This window comes from Natator depressus, chromosome 4 (assembly GCF_965152275.1).
Source record: "Natator depressus isolate rNatDep1 chromosome 4, rNatDep2.hap1, whole genome shotgun sequence".
In the NCBI taxonomy this organism is placed as follows: domain Eukaryota; kingdom Metazoa; phylum Chordata; order Testudines; family Cheloniidae; genus Natator; species Natator depressus.
In genome coordinates this window covers 19,793,645-19,813,825 of record NC_134237.1, presented here as the reverse complement: position 1 = coordinate 19,813,825, position 20,181 = coordinate 19,793,645, and the positions used below count along the sequence as shown (strand labels likewise).

General features: G+C 41.3%; 1 protein-coding gene across 2 annotated transcripts in view; it reads right to left on the bottom strand.

The window, feature by feature from the left end:
- The window catches only part of PTPN13 (protein tyrosine phosphatase non-receptor type 13), a 184,379-nt gene that overhangs the window by 60,477 nt on the left and 103,721 nt on the right, over window positions 1–20,181 (bottom strand). For both annotated transcript variants that reach the window (XM_074950546.1, XM_074950545.1), the window contains 3 exons: window positions 15,565–15,660; window positions 11,422–11,521; window positions 1,648–1,870 (listed from right to left, as the gene is read on the bottom strand). In XM_074950546.1, coding sequence (XP_074806647.1) covers window positions 1,648–1,870; window positions 11,422–11,521; window positions 15,565–15,660 — 419 coding nt within the window. The remainder of the gene's footprint in view (window positions 1–1,647; window positions 1,871–11,421; window positions 11,522–15,564; window positions 15,661–20,181) is intronic.

Below are 20,181 nucleotides of genomic sequence, written 5' to 3'. Positions count from 1 at the left end.
GCCTTGTGTAGGACTGGAATGTAACTGCCATCATTGCAGGAGTTTCAAAAACACAACAGAATCCAGCTTATAGTTAAGTAAACTAAATAACTTTACCTGAGTTCAAAGCTGCACAAAGTTCTAAGTCCAAGTAGGTACTAAAGGAGGACACTGGTTAACTTCACTACTTCTAGAATATGCCTACTTTCCTGTTCTCTTTAGGAAGTCACACAAGGATGTGTCTTTTTTGGGGGTGGGAGGGGAGAGGGATGAAATACCTGGAGGCCTGAGGTTTTACCTGTTAACATATAATATTCTCTAGAAGTATTTAATACAAATGCCTACATGGTAGCTCATTTAGAAAAGCAAAGAATTTGTGCAGTTTAGATCCTAGATGAATGACTTGGCAAAGTGCTGTGGGTCAAAAAGAGAGACATGGAGGGGACATTACCCTGGGTCATGAACAGGAGCTGGGATGGCCTGAGAGCAGTTTTATTTTTTTAAGCTGATACAGTTCAGGGCACGCAGTAGCAGAGGGCCTCAGACTGACTCCTCCTAGCGTCAGACACTCTATTTGCATGTCTGAGTCTCCTTCTCTCTTCCAACCCTCAGACCCTGCCTACATTTCAAGATGGGAGGGGAAGGGCCTGAGCTCAGGAGTAGAAAGAGAAACTTGTACAGGGATTCAGTGGTGGGCTAGCCTACGGCTGTGTGCCAAGACGCCAGCAGAATCCCCCAGGTCCCTCTTCACCTTGGTAGGCCCCTCCTACAACCTGCTGGGGATAGAGAGAACCAAACCCTGTTACAAGGGGAGAAGTTGCCTTTGCTTTCAGATCATCCTCCTGGCCTGGTGAGGGACAGGGGAAAAGATTTCCTGGGCCTGTTGGGGAAAATGAGAATCTACAGAATGACTAGGGTGAGCGAGAGAAGCATGTATGGGGTGAAGATGAGATTCAATTAACAGGTGACTGGAGAACCAACAGAGAAAATGGATTCCAGAACCCGACAGGAAGTGGCACCCATTTAGTTCCAGCATCCAGAGAGTTTGAATGGAAAGAAGCATTTCTCACTGTTATAAATAATGAATTATAACTGGCTGGGGGAAGTGGGATAGGGCACCGAGGGAAGGAACTGTAATTAAGATTGGCGTGACTGAGACTCCTACTGGTGTCAAAGCCAGAAACAGTTGTCCTAAGTTGTTTGCTTAATGATCTCTGTGCTGTACCACACATAGCATATGGAAAGCCCATAAAAATGATTGAAAAATGCAGAGCATATCAGGACAGTAGAAATGAACAACCCCTAATAAATTGCTTGTACTGCTATTTGGCAGTGAAGTGGTTAACAGCTGTGACATTTAAGTAGTGAAGATCTGTTTTCTAACTTAACATCCCCTTAAGCAAAACAGGTCTCTTGATGCTGTTTTAGGATGCATGGGTACAGAATCCACAAGGCATTAGAAGTTCCAGTGTACATGAGGGCTTTCTTTCCAATCAGAAAAACCAGCCATCTTTATATTTATTTTGTGAATGGCAGCTTTGATTCTGGACAAACAGAAGTGACTCTGGAACTCTAAACACCATAGACTTGAATTTCAGTCTTTAAAATAAGTTGAGGCAATGCTCCACCAAAACGAATATTAAGAGTGCAAATGTGTTAAAATGTTACCCTCAGTTTTCTTTGGGTCATGGCTGTTTCCAACGCTATCTCTCTAAGAGGGTCTCTAGTGATGTCCAGCATTGACGTCCTACCCAGGTCTCCTGGGTAGAGGCTTAGTCGAGACTGCCTAAGAGCCATTCTAGCCTGCAGCTGTATCATTTCCTCTTCTTGACGCTTTAACATTATTTCTTGGCTTATCAGGTTGCCGTCAGGTGCTGCTTCATACTGCCTGCTTAGTTGGAGGGGAGGAAAAAGATACAGTTATGATTAAAATACAATTAAGCACTAAGACACCATGGTGATGGGTACAGAGTAAGAACCTAGACCAGACAAAGCAGGAATTCTAGTGTAATAATTTTTTGGGACATTTATTTATTCAGCAACTGAGGAGTTAAGGCAGAATATTCCTGGACTAAAACAGCCTACAGCAATAAATTAATATGGAAAATACCAGGAATACTCCAAGTTTCCATCACTGTTTATCATTTATTGTATGGGAATAAATGTGCAACTGCAGTCTCTCTACCAAAAACAATGCCACCAAAAAAACAACAACTCTATAGCTGGAAAAAAAAAACTAAGAGTGTTCTGATAAAGATCAGACTTCTCTTTTCCAGCAAGAGGAGTGGATAAGTATATTTTAAAATCTGGCATTTGAAAGTAACCGGAATGCATAAACTAGATGACATTTAACAGGCTTACATAACGCTTTCAACTATATTGCTGTAGCAAGTCTCTATTAATTACTTAGATGGGACTGTAAGACAAAACATCTTTGCCTGAATCAGATACAGTTTAAAACATTCGGCATTCAGATTCCTGTAAAATGTTGCATTTTAACTTTATCACTCTGCTGGAAAGAGAGATCTTGTCTTTTAAAATCTGAAAAGTCAATCTTGCCCCTTTGTTGGCTTTTGGTAATGTCTATATAACGAAGAGTCGGGGGGGTGGGGGAGGGAGACATTTCTCCGAAGTGGTATTTGTGAACGACTCAATGCCTCCCGCCTATCATTTGAGGGCAGAGAAAGCTCTGAATCAAGTACGCTAGCCATCCAAGGAGCCTGCCAGGAAAAAGAGGAAAGAACTACTTTTCTTAAGTCAAAAAACAAAAACAAACCCCAAACCACCAAAAACACAAAAACAAAACAAGAACAAAGTCTTTGCACGAAGGAAAAATATCCTTTTTTGTGCAAAAGTTATTTTCAAGACTTCTTTATACATCAAAAAAGGGCACAAATATACTTCATTTCTTCTCTTTTGCAGGCTGCTTATTCAGAAGGAATCAAACGTGTGTGGTATATATCCTTGGGACCCACAGCCAGGACTTTTCCATTGGTGAAAAGCACCCCACCTGCTCCCTCTGCTGCGAAGGGGAAGTCCTGTAGCAGATAAGAAGTCTGCTGGAACTGGTCCCTGTCTGGGTGCCCATGAATGGGGCAGGGTACACTGGAGCATTTCCCTCCAAAGGCATGTCTACATTGAAAATTAAGGTGTACTTGTAGTGCAGGTAGGCAAATCTAGCTAGCACAGGTAACAATAGTAGTGAAGATACAATAGCAGAGGCTTCAGCACTGATTGGCTGCCCCAGTACAAGCCGGAGACCCTGTGTATATACTTGGGTTGCTAGCCCATGCCGCTGCATCTTCTCTGCTATCTCACTCATGCTAGCTAGATTAAAGCGAACCCTGGTTTAACTACCTGCACTACAATTACACCTCACACCTGCGCTGTAGACATACCCCAAGAGAGCTCCCTCAGGCACATTGCCTCATAATGCTCTTGCTGGGGCACCAACCAATCTCTTAGATGTCATAATTTTACTCATTTTCCAGTCCCGCAAGCAGTCCCTCGCCAAAACAGGGAAGCCAAGACCTGACGTTCCTGATGTTAAACACATATGAAAAAGGTGGGGGAAAAACCCAAAAAACCACACTCCAAAAATACCCACACTCGCTCACTCTCTCCTCTTCAGGCCATCTTTACACCTCATAAAGGAAATAAAAAGCATGCTCACAATTTTTTTTTTAATCTTTGAGAATCATCTTTAAATTTGAAGGGATGGAAGAGGTTAGAGAGCTTTGTATACTTCTAAAAGAAATTATTGGTACTTCTACATGCATGTCAATTGTGACGAAATACTAGGGTGATGGGTATCATAGAAATAAATCATCTTAATAGTTACATACCACAACGAATTATGAATTCAGATTATTACACCTTTGTGAAACTGTAGTTAAGGTTTTCCATTATTATTTATTACTATCAAGAGTAAACAAACGTCATAAAAATACAGTCTTTCAGATTAAAATCTGATTTACAGCCTTCTAAGGCAAGAAAAGAATATTGTTGTATATATTTAGACTTAAGAAATTGTTAGATCCAAAAAGCAGACATATTTAGAAGAGATAAAACCAGCTAAGCGGATGGTGCAGTTATTGACGTTAATTTGTGTGTGTGGTTTCAGAGATGTGAATATATATACACACACACACACACACACAGAATATATATACACACACATACACACTTGCCCTATTCTTAGCATTTTATTCATTAGAATCACTGTTATGGAAAAGTGTGTGTGTGTGTGTGTGTGTGTACATACATACATACATACAGCAGGAGAGTGAGTTTGTGTGTGTGGTTTTTGGAGGGGGGGGTGTGTGTGGGGGTGGTGGTGGTGGTGAGAAAACCTGGATTAGTGCTGGAAATGACCCACCTTGATTATCATGCGCATTATAAAGAGAGGTTTCAAAGAGGGATGGGCTATTACCAGCAGGAGAGTGAGTTTGTATGTGTGTCTGGGGGGGGGGGGGGGGAAAGGGTGAGAAAACCTGGATTTGTGCTGGAAATGGCCCTCCTTGATGATCACTTTAGATAAGCTGTTACCAGCAGGACAGTGGGGTGGGAGGAAGTTTTGTTTCATGGTCTCTGTGTGTATATAATGTCTTCTGCAGTTTCCACGATATACTATGCATCCGATGAAGTGAGCTGTAGCTCACGAAAGCTCATGCTCAAATAAACTGGTTAGTCTCTAAGGTGCCACAAGTACTCCTTTTCTTTTTTCTTTTTACGAATACAGACTAACACGGCTGTTACTCTGAAACTTAAGATACTAGTATGTTTCTTTAAATGGAGGCTTGGGTGAAAAATAGAGTATTTACAGAAAAAGCTATTTATTTAATCACCTAATCTGCAGCTTCTATTATATTGTTTCCCCTCTCACATCTCCACACTTTGCTCCATCCTACAGCAGACCCAAGCAAATGTTCATGCAGGATCAAGTAATGAGATAAGGCCTCAGTCCCACAAAGACTTACACACATGCTTATCTTTACATACAGAGTAGTCTCCTGCTGTGAAACTGTTAAAGTAGTTCCCCATTCCTGCTGTGGAATTATTCACAGTGGACAAAGTTAAGTATCAGAGTAACAGCCGTGTTAGTCTGTATTCGCAAAAAGAAAAGGAGTACTTGTGGCACCTTAGAGACTAACCAATTTATCTGAGCATAAGCTTTCGTGAGCTACAGCTCACTTCATCGGATGCATCATGCATCATCGGATGCATCCGATGAAGTGAGCTGTAGCTCACGAAAGCTTATGCTCAAATAAAGTTAAGTATGTATATAAGCCTGGGTAGGATCAAGGTTAAAGGTTGGGCATTGGCTGAGATAAGCCACATTTGGAACACGAGTATCTCTGAGAGTTAACAAGTGGGATACAAAAATATGAGAAGTTTCAACAGGCTATATCAGGAATTGTTTGCCCTGCAAATTCAAAAATGACTTTTTAATAATATATCTACATTATGGTGACTAATTCTATTATTTGGAAAAAAATATACCTATATATTCATTTATTTTTGAGGTACAGCCAATGCATAATACACTTAAGCAGATCCACCACATTTTTATTAAGGGTTTGTTTGCTTTTTACATTTAAAGCTTGGAGGCATATTGGGCAAATGCAACATCTGCACAGATGCAGCTGATTTAACTGTTAAGGTAAATGAGCTACAAATTGAGGACTCTATGCAATGATTTACATAGGGAGCCAGCATGATTCAGCAGATAGGTCACCAGAACGGGAGCCCATTTTCCCTTCCATTAAATGGAGAGTATTCCTGCTGCTGACCAACTTTTATAAAGAACTTTGAGATGTACAGCTCTTTGCAAGGGCCAAATATTATTACTGTACCAAAAATCCCCTGCTGCACCACAACATCGTGCAACCGCACGGCCTAGGACCACAATGTCAGCCTGGATTTTCAGCCACAACCCTGAGTTTCTTGGTCTGTGAGCTGAAGTCAGATCTCAATGAGTTATTTATTAAGAGTGGTGGTGGATGACAAGTCAAGTGGCAGATTAATTCCTATAACAGTGGGAAATGAGTTAATTCATTACCCAATGTACTTACCAAGAAATTACCAGGTATTGGATCAGAGAAGGAAGCTGGGGGAAGGGATGAATTAGGTCTTATCTAATGAAAAGTGCAGCAGAAGGATCAAGAGAAGAACTGATTGAGACAGGACATACTGAGAGGGATAAGAGCTGGAAATGGAAACCTATCAGCTACTTGGAAAGGAAAGACAGCAGTGGGAGAGGGAGTAGATCCGTATTGGCTGCTGCCCCTGGAAAAAGAAAGGAAGAAGAAATAAAGAGGGGGAAAGAAAAGGAAGAAGAAAAGAGGAAAACAGACGCAAAGGAAGACTATCCATTGCTATGGTACTGACAGCATTCCAAGAGGCTTAGACAGAGGACACTAACAATACCCATTACAGAACACAAAAAGGATTAAAAATATTCTTAAGCAATTGAAATGCCTATCGTCTCCACTAGCTCATTACTAGACCGGCCCTTGTGAACAGCACACTTCTGACAGGCTGAAGATTCTGAACAACTTTACCAATCCTCTGACACAATCTATATATTTCTATTGTCCCAAGTTTTGCATCTATTACAAACCTGCTCTTTTATAATGGTTGTTGCAAGGATAATTAAGCAGGCTGCCCCAGGGGCATGCTACGTGGGCAGTGAATTTTATGAACAAGATACAGAGATTTGTGTTTGTATAGAGATGATCTCTGAATAGTGTCAATCAAAACAAAGAAATGTGCCATCAAATGCTAAAGGGACCACTATGCCATAGCGGCAAAGAGTCCCCTGGCACCTTATAGACTAACAGACGTATTGGAGCATGAGCTTTCGTGGGTGAATACCCCCTTTGTCGGATCCGACGAAGGGGGTATTCACCCACGAAAGCTCATGCTCCAATACGTCTGTTAATCTATAAGGTGCCACAGGACTCTTTGCCCTTTTACAGATCCAGACTAACATGGCTACCCCTCTGAAGCTTGACACTATGCCACAGTAACTCATGTACACTTCATAGTACCCTGAACTCACAGGACAGAACTAACGAATACATGCAAGATTCCAGCCAACTGGGCATTTTTTGTGGATGGATGAACAGGGCAGGGTTGATTTACAACCCCAAGTAGGGAACAGTAACTTGAAAAAATTAAAACCTGGCAGTCTGCTCTCCCTAGAGGTGTGGGGGTTTTTTTGTTTTGTTTTTTTTTGAGGCACTGAAATGTACTTCAGTAGCTGTAAATTTCCATAATATGAGGAAGTGCATCTGAACTCTGAGAAGTGTTTTTGTAAAAATGGCACCTTCTTACTTCACAGATCTGCTCTCTGAGCTGTACTGTAAGGGCTCGCTTCCATGTCAATAAGAAATTATAGCTATTTTTACACCTGTAAACACTGCAAAGTCCATACATCTATTGGAGAGTGAACTTCTTTCTATTCTGCCTCATACAATCAATAGTAATGTTCACGAAGCTTCTACTGCAGGATCAAATTCTGCACTGGGTTATATCTGCGCAACTCCACTGTTTTCAGTGGGGCTTCTAAGTTATAACTGAGAGCAAAGTGTGGTTTCAAAATCTTTATACTTTAAGAATCCAGTTTGACTTTCAGACCTCAGATGCATTTGCTAGGCTGGCAGTTAGAAAAGCCATGTCTTGGGAAGAGAGCAAGCTTATTATGGAAATCAATAAAAACAATAAACATGGTAGCCCACACATTGCCATTTTTGAGTAATTTTACAGAGCAAAATGGCACTTTAAACAAAAGTGGAGAGACGGGCCTAAACAAACTCGGGATCCAAATATCACTGAACCTTGGAGTAAGATCAGAACAGCTTTGAACTTTGCAGAGCTCAACTCTAAGCAAAACAAATGATTTGCATTTTCAAAACAATATTTTTCCCTCTAGATTTCACATCATACAAATTACTACCATTAAATTTACTAAACTTAAAAAATATATACAAAGGAAAGCAAGACAATAAGGTGAAGTAAGAGAAAGCATGTTCTCACTGGCTTAAAGAAGGACTTTCAGTGTTAAAATCGGCAGCACTTCAACAGTCTGAGTCACTTTCATATCCCATATTCCTTACCATATCCGAAATGCCTTGTTGTAAACAAAACCAAAAGATCTCACCCTCTCTCACTGCCTACCTACTACTGCTGCTTTATCCTGCAGTTCAGTCATAATGCCCCATCTGTGATTTTACCATCATTTCCATGGTAATTCTCACAGGATTTAGCAGCAGCAGCAACAGAAGTAGTCAAATAGGGAAACTGATGGGAAAGGAAATGTAGAAAGTTATAAGATTACTCTTTGTGTAGAAAATAGTCTCCTTTCCCCCATTTACTCTGGTAGGAAAGTCTCTTTTGATTTGGAGTCAGAATAAGAAAAGGCACAATAGAAACATACAACACTATTTTCCAATGGGACTCCACGAAACAGGAATCTGTAGCAGATTACTATAAAACTTGCCTTAAAAATTCATGAACTGGCCAAAAATCTCCTACATCAAGAAGAACCAGACCCCTAATACATTCTACACACCTACTGTTTGTGTACACATCTATACATTATATACACATGCATGTCTTGTATGTGTGTGCAAGTATACAGTCATGCAACAAAATATGTATCCATTCAATTCCCTGAGAATGTCTCCTACACAACTAATACACACACAAATAAACAAAGTTTTGTACAGAATAATATAATTTCACACAAAATACACATGTAAAAATGTTATAGTTGTCAAATGAAGCACTGAAAAGTTTGGAAATGTCAAAATTAAAATTATTCATGCAACTTTAATTCTGCTCCTTTGGGCATATGTGTTAAGACACAGTTTTTAATTACATGATCACCCATTTGTCCATAGGACCACTGCCTCATTCAGGGCACTGAGTGTATGGTGCACAACGCACAAAGTCTCACTGTTCAGTCACTGCACACCATCCTAGACATGAAGGATTCTCTGGCGCTTTCAAGGAGCCCTTTTACATTCACTGAAATGGCTTCCATTTCCAGGTGTACTTTTCCTTTCTGCATGAGATGAGGTAAGACTGCTTTGCAAGCTGTACCTTAATACGTATGCGTTCACGAACATCTTTCAGAATGAGGCAGGGATCCTGCCACCAATATACCCCAAACAGTTGAGGCCAAGAGTTGTTAAAACAGTCTTTTCCCACTCTCTTACTATACAAAAATATCTGAACCACTTTTGGTTGTACTTTCCAGAGCGATTTGTCATCTGGCAGAGATGAGACATGAAAAATTTAAGCCTGAAAGGTGAAAGTTTGTGAAAGCTTTAAGCAAATGAAAAAAAAAATAGCACTTTGTAACGGAAACTCTTATATAATCTTAAGTATATAGCAGATGTTGCAACATGCTCTCACTGGAAGATACATGAAGTAGGACCTGCTTTTTCACTTACACCAGTAACATGCCATTTTAATGAGAAAACTGACAGGAAAAATAGTTGTAGATAGTATTGTTGTAGCTGTGTCATTCCTAGGATATTACAGAGACAAGGTAGGGGAGGTAATATCTTTTACTGGACCAACTTCTGTAAAACCCTCTCTGAGCGCACACCCCTAGTTGTCACTTACTATCCCACAGTGGAACCCATAGGGAGTATCATCAAACAACTACAACCCATACCTGATGGGGACGCCATCCTGAAAGAAATCTTTCCTGAGCCCCCTCTTATGGCCTTCAAACAACCCCTCGACCTTTTCAAGCTCATCGTTAGAAGCAAGCGCCCTTCTGACCAGGACACATTAACTCAAAAGTGGCACCAGACTCTGCCAGAACAACAGATGCAAAACCTGCAGACATATCTCTACTGCTACAATGATCAACACCCCCCACAACATACCTTTCCAGATGTCTGTCACAACATGTGGGGTACCTCATCCAGTGCACGAAATGCCCCAACAACTATGTGGGTGAAACCAGACAGTCACTATGCTCTCGAATGAACTCACACAGGAAAATGATAAAAGACAAAAACACCCTATCATCTGTGGGCGAACACTTTTCACAGAGCGATCACTCTATGGTCATGTCTACACTTCACTTTCATCGTTAAAATTTTCATCGCTCAGGGGTGTGGAAAAAACACCTTCCTGAACGACAAAAGTTGTAATGATAAAAAGCGCTGGTGTGGACAGAGCTTTGTCGGTGGGAGACGCTCTCACAGAGACGAAGCTGCCACCCCTTGTTGGGGGTGGTTTTATTTTGTCGCCGGGAGAGCTCTCTCCCAGTGACAAAGAGCGGCTACGCTGCATACCTTACTACGGTGTGGCTGCAGTGGCACAGCCGCACTGTTGTGAGGTGCGCAGCGTAGGCATAGCCTGTAGCTGACCTATCAGTCCTCATCCTCAAAGGAAACCTGCACCACACTTTCACAAGATGGGCCTGAGAGCTTAAATTCATAACTTTGCTAGACACTAAAAATCATGGACTCAATGGACACTGGATTTATGTCTTATTACAACAATCTATTACCTAAAAACAGCCCCCCAAAAAAGCTCCTTTCCCCTCCCTGCCTTTCCCCCCATGACTGAAGGGGTGTTAAGAGGCCTCTTCGCCTTGAATGGTCCTTTGAAATACGTGTTAACTAATTATGTTAAACAATCGGTTCCAGCTTGTGTTTAGCTGTGACATTCTGAGTGCCTTTCCCAGACCTGAAGAAGAGCTCCGTGTAAGCTCGAAAGCTTGTCTCTCTCACGAACGTAAGTTGGTCCAATAAAAGATATTACCTTATCCACCTTGTCTTAGGAAGAAACAGTGTCCACTCTACAGTATGATACATTCTGGTGACTGTACACCATGGATAAAATTGCCCTACCCGTCAGTTTAAAATTATGCTTAGTGTTACTTGTACAGACAATGAACAATAGCTTATAGTCATCTGTGCGCTGTCTGCAGTAAACATCCTGCTGTAGGGCCCTTTGACTCATTTAGCAGTCATATTATAATAAGGGAATGATCCAAAAATGAACAATTTTGATACAGTCCTTCAGTGTGTCGATATTTTCAATAATCCTCTTTTTAAAAAGGCATGTTTGAAGTAAAAAATGAATACTATACCTCCTAGCAGAAGATATTACCTGAGCCTCTGATAATTAAGACAATAATTTAGGGCCCAACCCAACTTCCATTAATCAGACTCTTACTTGCCATGATTACATTACTACCAGGATGTGTCATGAGACTTCTACTGGAAGCAATACCCACTGCTGAAATGCTGCCACCTCTAGAGTGGAATAAGGCACATGATTTACTACTACTTGCAACACTAAATGGAAGTTTAGGACAGACAGTGAAATAAATGATTTGATTGCAACTAAAGAATAACAACTGTGAGAGAGAGCAAGGACTGTAAAATATCATGATTTCACGCAGTTTACCTTGACCTTAGAGGATGAACTTGACTTGATGGAGAGATATCATCAGCTCCTGGTAAAGCAGCACCAGAGTCATCTCTCTTTAAACCCTCATTTCTTGTCACTTGCACATAAAAAGGAAACACAGATAAATTAATACCTGAATGGGCTAGAAACCATGTAAAGGTAATCCTACCTAAAATTCAAGGATTTATCAGACACATGAGATTACTTAGAAAGGATCAGTTTCATATGCACTGCACAGTGGCATTATAGTATTAGAGAAATTGGCATTGGGAAGTCAATTTTAGTTTTCAAAGAGATCCTGTTGTTTTCCTTCTGATGAGAGCTGCATAATCCTTTGAAGAAACACGTTTGCAAGGGGTTTAAAATACAGAATTGTTAATATACTTCTGTAACTTCAAATGTTTCATTGTCAGCTGAGGCTTGAGACATCTGAATACGAAGAGGCAAAACCGATCTGTAGAAAGTTATGTGCCCAGAATAGTTTCACAGCAGCTGTTAAAGATTATCTGACTCAGAACAAGGGAGTTAAACATCACTATCTTGTGGAGCTTCCACTTTTTATTTTTGCCTTGATTCTTCTCCCTCTCCATGGTTTATGAAATACTGGATTCTCCTTTTTGACAACAGAAGTCCTATTTATTAACGTGATCTCCATGAGAAAGTCAATATTTACTTATAGTAACATCAGAGATACTGCAGTTAGGGCACAATTCTGCAAGATGCAGAGACCTCTATTTTTAACTCCCACTGTCCTCAACAAGAGGGGATGGCCCTCAGCACTTTGTGGGAGGTACTCAGCAGCTTGCAGAATGTATTTCCTAAGGATATGAAAATAGCAGCAGCATTCTCAGATATGCGTCACTGATTACTGCTGTGTCATCTAAGTGGTTCCCAAACTTTATTGGTTCACATGTCCGCTTCTTAAAAAACTGATGTTTAAAGTACCACACACAAATTTCTTTGTGTGTGTCCATTTGTTTTAGGTCTTAATAGACTTAAATACTTCAAGACTCTACAGTAAAATAAAGGCCCAAGAAAGCCTAACGTGTTTGATTATAACTACAGCTAGCCAGAAAACAAGAATTCCATTTTGTGAAAAACTTTGAGGTGTCCCTATGTTTTTCTTCTGTTGTGGAACAAAACCAAGACCTTTTGGAACAGAAAGAGACAGACCACCCCAGAACAGCTAGTAGGTTGGTGCTTAGCACTTGTACCTGTGACATAGTAGACCCAGGTGAGTACCCTAACCACAGAGGTATTTCTCTGTATTTCTCTCTCTGGTTTTGACTAGAAATTCCATCCCAGGCCTGAGAAAACTTCCCTACAAAAAATTAATCAAAAGTAATATGTTTCTGCAGAAAGTTTTGGTTCCGATGAATCAGTATTTCCCAACAAAAAAGTTTCAAAAAAGTTCCCGACCAGCTCTAATTAGAACATCCTTTTTATACATCTCAGGTTTTTTGACAGGGCATGAAAAAGAAACACAATGAAGCAGCCGTTATTATGTATGATTTGTTAACTCAAATTACAAGAAACATTTATGATGTCCTGTCATATTTTGGTGTGTGCTACTGAACTATGTCAATGGCTTGAGTCTGTAACTTGTCTAATTTAAATTGGAAGTTCCTGTTAATTCTGATCTGGATTATGGCTGAACAGGAGCTAGAGTTCACATTGTTTGCCTTTACAAAATTTAAATCAATACAAAACATTCAGAGTAGTTATTGGGGGAGTGGGGGGAGAGTGGCATTAATGAGAAGGGGGTCTGTGGGTAAAAGGGCAGGGGGCTCTGGCATGGTGCATGCAAAAAAGAGAAAGGGGACTCAGACGGGAGAGGGCTCTGGTACGTGTGTGTGTATAAAAAAAAGGAAGGAGGCTCAGAGGCGGAAGAGCATGTGTGTGTGCGCGGGTGTGTGTGTGTGTGTGTGTGTGTGTGTGTGTGTGTGTGTAAAAAGGGAAGGGAGCTCAGGGGAAAAGGGCATGTGCGTGCGTGCGGTGTGTGTGTGTATAAAAAAGGGAAGGGAGCTCAGGGGGGAAAGTACGGAGGCAGGGGAGTGATGGCTGGAAGCAGGGGCTTCTGCTCCAGGAGGCCTCTTGCTCCTCAGCTGCTCTGCCCCCTCCTCCTACAATGCTGGGCAAATTTCATAAGGGCTCCCCTGCTGGGAGAAATCTCAAATTGCAGCCAGCTGGCTGCTCTGCTGCTGAAGAGCCAGGCTTTCATCCACAAGCCCCAACCAACCACCGTCATTCCCACCTTCCCTGTGAAGACAAAAGGGAATTTCCCATGAGCTTCCACCTCCCAGCCCTACAGGGGCCAGACTGCAACTTCTGAAGGGCAGGAAGTGCAGGTAGCTGCCTGTGTAGGGGCCCTTCCCTCTCAGTGCTGAGGTTGCAGGTTTCGTAGTCACTCTGAACTCGCCCTGTGTATGACCATCTTTTTGGACAAGAGGAGCTCCGGTGGCACAATAAGAAACTTCATGAGTTAGCCTCAGTAGCTTGACCTGTGTGACTCAGGGTAAGCTGGAGGCTAGGCCAAGTAGAAAGCCAGCCAGCTGCACACCAGATGAGAAGACAGCACCCATCTGCACAGCCACACTGCACAACACACTACTAAAGAAAATTACTTTGTTGGCATGGTCAGCAAGTATTACTCATAATTATAGCTGAAAGCAGGCATTTTCTGGTGAGTTGTAGTGGGTGCATGGACTGTTTGTTTGAAACGGATAGGGTTTTGTTTGTTTGTTTGTTTATTTGAAGAGATTTTGGCATACCACTTCCAACAAGCTCACGTACCACAATCGGGAACCTTTGATCTAAGTACATTAAAGTCTTCTCCATTTTTCCCAAAGATTGGAAAACATAATAGTAGTTACAAGGAGCAACACATTTGCAGATGTAGCCATTATGGCCAGAATGCAATTCTCATTTCAAATGACATCAGTGGAGATATAATTACATGCACTGAGATTCAGTCACCATACAATTCTCAGATGAGATGGAAATTCATTTACCAAACCGTTTGTCTATAATTTTCCTATTATAATATCCTAGAACTGAAATGCATTCACCTTCAGGAGTTTATGCAATCACAGCAAGTGATTTGCTCTCTCAAGGTTTTGCAAATTTATTTTCTCTCTCTTCCAATTGTCTTGAAGTAAATACCTTTGTTGTTCTTTGTAATACTAACGCAGACAGAACAAAAAGTCAAACTGGTAAATGACTAATTACCAGTAAAATATTAGCGGTTTCAAGTGAAAAACTTTGTGCTGTGCTGGCTATATTATGTAATTCCCTGTAATTCTGACCATAACATCCCATCTTCTAAGCCTTTCACTGGCTTTTGCTCTCCTTCCACAGTTTGGTCAAGTTCTTTGCCCTTACCTTCAAAGCTCTGTACAGGTCTGTACTGTTGCTTCTCTGCTTCAATTCACTCTACACCCTTCTTGCTCTCTGTGCTACTCCATTTCCTCTCTCTCCTGCATGCTCCTTTTGTCTGCTCTTGCATTTCTGTCTTTTCATTAGCTCAGAACATCTTCTCTCATCTTGTGTATAGAAAAGCCTCCCCCACTCTCTGGACACTAACCACTTTCCCTTCACTTCAACACTAGCCTCTAAAAGTCCCCGCTTTCACAAAACTTCCCTAAATTAAAACCTCCACCAATGCCTCCATGCAGTTGGCTGGTATCACACATCTATCTGAGTCACCATATAAACTCAGTGGGCCAAAATCAGAGAAGAATTTAGCTTCACGTCTTTCACAGAGGGCTATGTATAGTTATGGCTATATATAGCTATAAATACTACTGCTGCTACAGCTGAAAATTCAGAGGACATGACAAGTCTTATTTACAGCAAACATTGTAATAAAATGTTAATTATTTCCACCACTTCCTGTTGATTTCCCTTACGCATCTCCAGTATTCCAGATCCAAACCTATACTAAACAGACTACAAATCATGCTGAACTATGTAAGATGATCTCATATAATTACATCTTCATACTGTTCTCAATTACCAGATTTTCTAGTGTAGGTTTTTGTTTTCTGCGTACTCATCGGATTTTCTTTTAAATCTTCCATGTGTGTGCATTTGTTTACTTTCTTTTGAGTTGGTCTTTATTTTATTTTTCACAGGTCTTACCTTGTCTGCAATCTGGCTCAGAAGAAGTAACAGATGGACTTTCACTGGAGGTACTATAGACGTCGCTGTAGTAAGATCTGTACCTTCTCAACGGTTCTAAAAGTTGAAGGCAAAGTGTTAGGAAAGCAAAGGAACAACAATTCTTAGGCAAAATCAAATGTGAACGGGTATTTTAAGCGACCCCCTCAGAACGTCTAAACATTTCTGTAGCCACAGTTTTAAAACATAAAAACAGTCCCTGAATATTGTGCTGCCCCATCCTGCCTGAATATCCTCCTTGATCCTGCACACTGTTCAGTCTCCCTTACCTCCTTCTAACCTCTCAGCAGATCCACCTCTTTCCAAACTCTCTTCTACAATGACTCTCGCAGTAAACTTATCACTGTTAGTTCAATTAAAGCCAAAGCTTTGTTACACAGCTGGACAGTACTGAGTACAATGGAGCCTTGATGCTTTTTGGAGAGAGGGGGACTCAAACATTTTTGTAACAAAAATAAAATACGTATTAAAATTGTGGCAGAGTGGGATATGATACTATGTACTCTATTTTATACTACATGTGGAAATACTGGCACTAAGGCTTCCCTAGTCTGGTCTTGTACTGCATCCCAGACAGCTGCCCTGTGCCCGAGACAGGTTTTTATTTTTTACATCATGTTGAAGGACCATTATAGAGTAATCTGGGGTTCTCTCTTTGAACGAACCAACTACTGGCCCACCCATGACATAATGGTCCTTCAACATGAAATCTCACGAGGGACATGAAGGAAAAGGATGACTGGTGGATCAGGAGCTTCTCAGTTTGAGTACATGGCACAGAAAAGGGTGTATTTCACAGCAGGGTCTGATCTGTGCAGGGAGCCGACCATCATGAGACACAAGAGAGAGGGCTGGAGGGATGCTGCCCGGCCTAAAACACAGAAAAATTTCAGACTCGTAAACAAGGTGAGCTCAGACTAGAAGAGGGCGGGTCTCAGGACTTCATCAGTTTCAATTCTCTGTAACTCTGCAGTGCTTTAAGAGTAAAGTGAGTGAAATTAAGAAATTCCTTCACTAAGCCTGTGTTCCTTGCGTCCTGCTACACACCTTGTCTCTGAAGGGGTTAAACAAGTAAGCCCAGAGTGACCACTGCCTAGGCAGGACTGAGGGAGCATATGGAAGCACCTGCTGGGGCTCAGGAGGTCTCAGGGCTTGTCTACACCACAAACGCTACAGCAGCATAGCTATCACACTGCAGCTATGCCAGTGTAATGCCATCATGTAGACACTTGCGACAGCAATGGAAGGGGTTTTTCCATTGCTGCAGTTAATCCACCCCTTCAAAAGGTAGGTTGATGGAAGGATTCTTCTGGCGACCTAGTACTGACTACAATGGGGCTTAGGTTGGCTCAGTTACATCTCTCAGGGTGTGAGTTTTTCACACCCCTGAGCAATGTAGCTAGGTTGACTTAAGTTTTAGATGTAGACCAGGCCTCAGACACAGCTGACTGTGTTTCTAAGACAGTGGCATCCCATGGCCAAAGGAAGGGCACCAGATAAGAGGTCTGAGCCTGACAGTGTGCCTTAGAGCCCCAAAACTACAGTTGGTTTTGAGGCACATGGGAAACATAATGAGTTGGCTTGGAGGCTCAAGGGACCCAGTAACTGGGTCCAGGCACAACAGACTGGTGACTATCTGGTGGGGTAACTGGGCGAGTTTGTAAAAATTATATTAATTTACTGTGTCAATTATTAAAAATAATAACAAATACATAATATAATAAAAAATAAAAGAGCCCACGAGGCATATTCTTGCAATACAGTATTCATCCTATTTTATGTAAATCTACCTCCCTTAAGCTTGATGTCTACCTCCCCTAAGCTTGATGTTCCACCCTCAAGCTTGATGTCATCTCTTTGTGCATCACGTCATGTAATAGCTAACCAACTCTAAAATCCTCAGTGCAAGAGCCATATCCTAATTTTCTTCTGTAAAGGGCAATGAAGACTACTAAGGTTTTTATTAATACGAATATAAAATATTATTTAAATTACCGGTAAATGAATTTGTGTGTAGAACCACAATTTTGTAAAGCAGCACAGACTTATAGCCTTTCAGAACCAATATAACACTAACGTTACATCTATATAGTGGTATTTTCCCTGTGGTGACACAATGGGTTCATAATCACATGCTATTTCTGATTTTCCTTCAACAGTGTTCAGAATAAGTTTACTTTCCTTAGCATAAACCATGACTGATCTAGACTTACATCTCTCATCTTTGCCTTACTCTCATATTGAAGTGTGCTCCAGCAAAGCTCAAATAGTTTCTCTGATTGAAAGCTAAATAAATAAAATCTTCCTAGTTCCAATGGCTTGGCATAAGGGCTGTAGGGAGGATGGTATGAAGAACCGAGAAGGGTATTCAGTTAATACTAGTTCAGACCGATTTAAACACATACATCAGGCTTAAAGAAAAGATTCTACTTCCTTAGCCCAAATGTCAAACATTTACTTTTTTCTCAAAAAAGTTATCTGCCCTCAATTTAATACCAACTCCTTAAAGAGAGACAGTACACAAGCCTTTTTAGTCTTTTTTCAAAAGGACAGAGCAACTCAGTTTATGCCAGCTGGTTGCCTGAATATATATATATAACAAAAAGGGGTTTAACAAGATTGCTGTATATTGCAATCAGTAACATTTAGCTATTTCACATATCGTAACCAATTGTAGCAGCACTCTTAGCTCATGTCAAGCAACGGATACCAAGACAGAAAATTACCGAGTTTTCTGCCACAATAGTTTGCAAGGAGTGGATTTAGCGTTTCAGATACAATAACTCTTATACATAGTCCTGTAGCATTATAAGATTCAAAGGGACACTGGGTCAGGTAGTGTTGCCCCAATATGTTGACTGTGTTTTAAAAACAAATTTCACTAAACGCTAACATACCAATATTCCTGTTGGGAAGGCTTCCTGCAATTGAGAACAACAACTAAAATAAATCTGTGAAAATATTTCTTATTTGTATAAACAACATTCTCATTAGTATTTGCTACACAAGCACTGCTGCATTGAATGCATGAGAACCAGAAAGGGAAAGAGACTAATTTGCAAGGTAAGTGAAATGTAAGAAATACAAAATGGCATGATTAGAGAAAAGAAAGGCCCCATTCTGCAAGTTGTTCTGTGCAGGCAGATTTTGTCTTGGGTTTGTAACAACTCCATGCATGTAACAACCACTTGTCTACGTTTCAAGCAAGACTTCAGTCTGACAAGGCTGGCAAAGATACCATACCGAAAACCTGGTACCAAAACACTGAACTCGAAACCACAGCCCCTCTTATCAGTAGCTTGTTCATGATAGATTTTCAAGTGCGTTAAGCTGACTCCAGGGGGGAAAATTTAAAAGGTTTTAATAGTCCATCTAGTCAACAATCTGGGTTTCCCAAACTGAGAACTGTGGCTCAGAGGAGTATAAAAAGGAATTATTGGGAGTGGGGAAAGGGTGTCACAGGGAATATAAAAATTTGCAACAAAATAAATTTCAAAGGATAAAAACCAGATACACAAGGTAAGACTTGTGGTGGTGTTTTCCTTTAGGGCACAGCAGGACACCTGACTCTACAAAGAGATGTAGGGCTTTACTGCTGACTTAGCCTGTTAGAAGGTGTTAAAACTCAGCAGCAAACTAGCAGGCAAGCTCCTCAGCCACGGAAGATAGAATAAAGCTCCAACCACCATTTGGTGTAGGTCTCTTTCTTCAAGGCTGGTTTTATTAACAAGATATGCAAAAAGCTCCAAATAATGCCAGCACTGTGTGAGAGCGGGCACTCCACCAGCTGGCAAGGGAAACTCTTTCCCCACAGGCCCCAGCCCCTGGTGCACAGGGAGCCCACCACGGCTGGGGAGGGTCATGTTAAGGCAGGATGGGGAGTAGCTGGAGAGTGCTGCTCTTTGGCTATACCCAGCTGGCATATGGTCCCTGGGTCCAGGGCAGGGAATCAGACCTGCCCGTGGTTAGGTCTCAGCTTCATTTCCCCCTCTGCTGGGTTGTTCTGAGTGGCTGTGTGTTGGGAGAGATCCCATCTTTGCTAGGGATCCCCCTAGGCTCAGCAAAGCCAGTTGGGCTCCTATCCTGTTCTCCATGGGGCTCCTATAGCCAGAATTAGTCTCCCACTCCTCCCTCTGCAACGTAGCATGCGGGCAGACCAACAGTGAGGAAGCTGCTAAGCAGTTGCAGAAGAGAGGAACAGCAGCTTCTTCCAGCACTGCCAGCTCACATCAGAGCTGTTCCGGGGGCAGTAGGTGAAGCAGTGATGGGAAGCAGCTGGGTAGCCTGCATCTCTTGTCACCTCCATATGGTGAAAGGGCTGATTCAGATGCTTCAGTTTGAGGCATCATCAAGGGTCATAGACAGGACACCTCTACACTGTAAATTTGCTTACACTACAGTATAATACTGTATATTGGATCTACTATATTATTAATACTGTGCAAAATCATGAAATCTTTTTCTCAAGACAAAATCATGAATTCTTTTTACTCGGGCAAAGTTCCCATTGACTTCAATAGACCACATTTGGATTTAACTTGGGAGTGGAATGACAGTTTTGCCTGAATAAGTTAAAAA